Source organism: Egretta garzetta, unplaced genomic scaffold, assembly GCF_000687185.1.
Source record: "Egretta garzetta isolate BGI_Z169 unplaced genomic scaffold, ASM68718v1 scaffold30, whole genome shotgun sequence".
Taxonomy (NCBI): Eukaryota; Metazoa; Chordata; class Aves; order Pelecaniformes; family Ardeidae; genus Egretta; species Egretta garzetta.
In genome coordinates this window covers 4746601-4751440 of record NW_009258383.1, presented here as the reverse complement: position 1 = coordinate 4751440, position 4840 = coordinate 4746601, and the positions used below count along the sequence as shown (strand labels likewise).

The 4840-nt window shown below is 46.1% G+C and overlaps 1 protein-coding gene across 2 annotated transcripts in view; it reads left to right on the top strand.

The window, feature by feature from the left end:
* SLC25A13 (solute carrier family 25 member 13) overlaps positions 1-2991 on the top strand; it is a 103577-nt gene extending 100586 nt beyond the window's left edge. For both annotated transcript variants that reach the window (XM_009641993.2, XM_035897399.1), the window contains 3 exons: positions 700-858; positions 940-1030; positions 1925-2991. In XM_009641993.2, coding sequence (XP_009640288.1) covers positions 700-858; positions 940-1030; positions 1925-2114 — 440 coding nt within the window. In that variant the 3' untranslated portion in view covers positions 2115-2991. The remainder of the gene's footprint in view (positions 1-699; positions 859-939; positions 1031-1924) is intronic.
* The last annotated feature ends 1849 nt before the right edge of the window (positions 2992-4840 follow it).

Genomic DNA, 4840 nt, shown 5'->3' with positions numbered 1-4840 from the left:
GGGTTTTTTTTTTTTTTTTTTTTTTTCAATTCTAAACACGGGCAGCCCCAGTTTGGATAGGAATGATTTTAGAAATACCACCCATTGGTAATTTGGCATTTTTTGCTCTCAGTTGATTGTCTGCCAGGGTAAATTTCAATCTACCTCCAAGTGTTCTGCTGAGGATGTCAGCCGTGGCTTTGCAGCTGAACAGTCTGCCATTCCTAATGAGAAGAATGACCCTTTTTTTAAATCTTATCTGGCTTTAAACCTTATCTGGTTCTCGGTGACATTGCTGCGTGGTAGAGGGGTGTGTGTGTGCGCATGTACAGGCTATTCTAGCACAGTGTGCAACCAGAATGCCAGGAACCACAGAGAGGCATGAAAAGGAGAGGGAAAGATCGACCTCACCTCCAAAAACTCTGTGCTTATTAACTATGCGAGTTTCTGGTTAGCACTGAAAAATCCAGCCCATGCCTCCCAGCTCGGCAGGAAGCATGCAATAGGGTTGTTCCTCTAGGAGAAGCTGTCTCCGAGTGAAGCCACATCCACAACGGCTGCCTCTTGTTGCTTGTTCTCCTTCTCAGCTTCTGCTTAAATGAAATGTGGCTGGATTCTCCTGACGTCAGGACGAAAGGCACGGTTACCCCTGGGTAAACGAGGTGTGTGGCATATATGACGAGTCGGTGGTGCCCAGCTGATGATTTTTGTGTTGCGTAGGTATGCCTGCAGCCTCCCTGGTGACCCCTGCAGATGTGATCAAAACAAGGCTACAGGTGGCAGCCCGGGCAGGACAGACCACCTACAGCGGCGTTGTAGACTGCTTTGTGAAGATCCTTCGAGAGGAAGGTCCAAAGGCTCTGTGGAAAGGAGCAGGAGGTGTGTAAGAGAGCTTTGATTACGAAGTGATTTCTAATTGTGGGTTTCATCACTTAAGAACTCTTTTTCTTTTCTTTCAAGCTCGTGTATTTCGATCTTCTCCTCAGTTTGGTGTAACTCTAGTGACTTATGAGCTACTGCAGAGATGGTTTTACGTGGACTTCGGGGGAGTGTAAGTATGCGGTGTCTGAATCTGCCTGGGACCCTGAAGCTGCACTTGGTTCTGTGTGGGTCCTGGTGCTCCCCAACATGTCAGAGTCAGGGCCTTGCTACTACGGAGGACACGCTGCAAAGGCTTTGTAAATGCTCCTTAAGCCACATTACCCCGGCGGAGGTTAGGATGATATTCCAGTGCCTGTTTCGCAGCAAGACATGACCACATTTTATACCACTGTTTCAAGCTGGGGACCTGTCTTAGTGTAAACAGAGACAGTGAGAGGCTAAATAATGGGCTGGGGATATAACTGCAGGGGAAATGTGACGCCTGCCAGGCCAGGATACGCTCTGCATTAGTCCTCATTAGTTTGGTGGAGGAGCTGTGCCCCTGACTAGGCAGGGCATTTGACATCCAAAAAAGTCTATAGGTGTCACCAGGTCTGAAACCTATTTCTTGGAGCTTCAGCTCTGCCTCCTGCCTTTGTTGACAATACAGATGGATGTGTATGTTGCTGTTTGACATGATCCCAGGAGCAGCTGCAGACCATTGACGGAGCTTTGGGGACAGCAGTTTGAAAGCCACCACAAAAATCACTTTAACTCTGCTAGGTTCCTGAGTTGGTTGTGCACTGCAGCTTAGACCTATGAACCCCTGCTCCCCCACACTGCAGTTTTGATTAATGCACTACAAATTTCATCTGGATTTGACCATACTCAATCAACATGAAGGCTCCTAACTATTCTGGAAGGTTTTAAACCAGGGTATTTCTCATTACACTGTAGCATTTAATTTAGTTACTTACTGGGAGGTACACTCAGATGTCTCATTCAGCCTACTTTATGGAGGAGATTTTTGTGCCTACTGGTTTTACTCCATGGTAATTAATTTATTATTTTTATTATTTTGCAGAAAACCAGCTGGATCAGAGCCAGTTCCTAAATCTAGGATCACGCTCCCTGCTCCTAACCCTGACCATGTTGGTGGTTACAAATTGGCAGTTGCCACTTTTGCAGGGATTGAAAACAAGTTTGGACTTTACCTACCTCGGTTTAAGCCATCGCCACCTACCTCAAAGGCTGCTGCAGCAGTAGGACCCTAAGTTTATTGCTGTAGGGTTTTTGTTATTAGTTGGGAAAGAGCCACTTTTCTAATTGGTTGATACTTTGTTCCTTTAGCTTCTCATCATATAACAGTTTAGCTTCATTTGAGTTTTAAGGCAATTTTCATCTTAAATGTAATCATTTGTCTTTGTGCTTCCTTAACCAGATCACTGTGAAATTCTTACCAGTTGTTTTAAGTTTAGGACCATGAATGTATTTGTCCACATCTGACACGTGCTTGTGTTGGGAAGACACTAATTTTAGGTTCTGTTTATTGGGGAGGGCTGGGTGAGAGCTGCGAACCAGATCATCTTACAGGCAATGCTCGGCTGCAGATTACCAGGGCAGATGTCGCACATTGTCACTCAGATGGAAAAACTCAGTGGATATCACGGTGCTCAAAGCGGAATGATTTTGACTGTACATGTAAACTGGTTATAAACTTAGTGCGTGTCTGTAGAGGTCAGCAAATATTTACCCGGTACCTAAGTATGCCAGTACAGCTTCAACTTTTTAAATATGTACACGCACAAGTTCTGTTTCTGGATTGTATTATGAAGCTTTTATGTGGAACATGTTTTTGTAATGGAAACCACATTTATAAATGTTTAGCCGTTGTATTATGTTACTGGTATCAAAATGCTCAAAAGAAAGTGTTATTGTCCATAGTCTTTGCACTTTATGGCAGAACTTTTGGCATTCTACTACACATACAAGGAAGTTTCATAACTAGGTGCCTATCTTGGGTTGCTGGTGTTTGGAATTCAGTTTGTATATGCACTTCTATAGTAAAACGTTGCTTGTTTAAATAACTGCAATAGAAAATTCATGCACTGTATCAATGGTACCTGCCTTAACTGCTGGCTTGTAATTGGCAAATAGGTGGTTTCAGATTCTTATTTACTTCATTGAGTCAAAAGAGATTAAAATACTCTAAAAGAAAAGATTTTACTTAATTTTTTGGTGCCTTGCACAGTGTTTAGAAAATTATGTATTTATGAAGATAGAAATAAACCTTTCAAACAGATGCATACATGGTATTCTGTTACGGAAATAGCATAGTACATCAAGTGTCTTGTTCAACTTCACTAATAAAGTTAGGTTAAGATAAAGTTAACATTTGGACATGCAGGCTATAAAAACAGCTGCAGCTTGAGAGCAAATAACCTGAATTTCCCTGTGTAGAAGAGACCTCTGTTGGTGTAGATGCCACTGAAAAAAAAAAGAAATTTTTCCTCGGTCAAAAACCAGGATTGGGGTAAGCTTTGACATTTTGACCTTTACTTTTGGGGGGAGGTTAATGTGTTACAAACTGCCCGACTGCCGAGTCAGCTGAAGGTACTGTTGGGCATCTTCTGTGATACCTCTTAAGACCAAGAAGAATTTGGACTTGCTTGTCTTCTGGGGCTGGGGGGCGGGTGCCTTCGGCGTTGGCTGTAAGCTGAGGGGATGCACAGATGCAGTATCTCTGCAGAAGAACGAGTTAGGTGTGCAGGATCACGTTGTTGTACCGTAACTCGTGGAAACACTGAAATGGAAATCACTCCGTTACTGTATTTGTGTCTGAACCATGAGCATTACTCTCTTGGACTAATTTGCATTTTGAAATTACTGGTGAAGTGGAGTCGTGGCAGGAGTAGCATCTGCCGTACTCGTGCACGTGGAAGCGAGGGGAGGAGGTGACACCGTCCTGCGGCTGCATCTTGGAGTCCGGCTAAACCAGCGCGCCGAGCCTCCGCGCTGGGCTCTGACAGCCGCCGCTGGCTACCTCTCAGTCCCGTGTATCCGAGTCTCCCCAGGTGACAGCTCCTTCAGTCCAGAAATGGGGAAAAAAAAGCTGCCCCTTGTATGACTCCAAAATTAACAGTCAGGATTTTTGGTTAAGGCTATGTCATAAAAGTCAAATTTTCTTGCTGGGAGCTGCCTGTGCTTGACACTTGAGATTTTAGGCTATTTAGGAGCTGATTTTACAATTCATCCCTCACTTTTGCCTCAAGTACCTTGCCAAGGGTTTCTGTGGAAAGCGAGCAGCTCCGGAAGATGTCTGAGTGCTGAGCTGCATGTTCCCCCCGGTCCCGGAGGGGAAGTGCCCAGCCACGTGCGTGGGTTCCACCGACAGCTGCTCCCTCCTCGCACCGCCCGGGGAAGGACACCCAGGCTGCCAGGGCCGGCCAGGGCACGTCCCTCTGCTGCCTAACGCCCAACCCCAGCCGGGAACGGAAGAGGAGTTAGAGCTGGGTTATTGTAAGACTTGCACAACTTCTTGGCTCGAGTGATGGAGACCGTTGCTCGTGTTTTACAAAGCAAATCGTAACTCAGACCCTCTCTTCCCCAGGCCTGGCAGTGTATTTATGACTTATCCTTTGTTCCAGGGATGAAGGGACAAAGCTTCCAGGCCAGGGACAAAGCTCAGGCACAGCTCTCCTATGGCAGGTCCATCTCAGAAGGCCACAGCCTTCATCTTCTCCCTGGCAGGCAGATGAGCAAGGCTGGAGTGCCACCCACCACCACCCTTGGTGGCCTTTTTCTTCCCCATGAGCTGCCTTTTGGGGGGTTGTTCTGCCTTTCTTTTCAGGGCCAGTAGAGGATGGAGGCAGGGGCAGAAGGGTTGGAGGGCCAGTGACTGCTTCATTAACATGCAACCCAGTTCAAAACGTTTCAAAGCACGCTACAGCTCTGCCCAGGGATCTTGGGGAAGATCTGTGCCCACAGCCGGCTTCCTCCA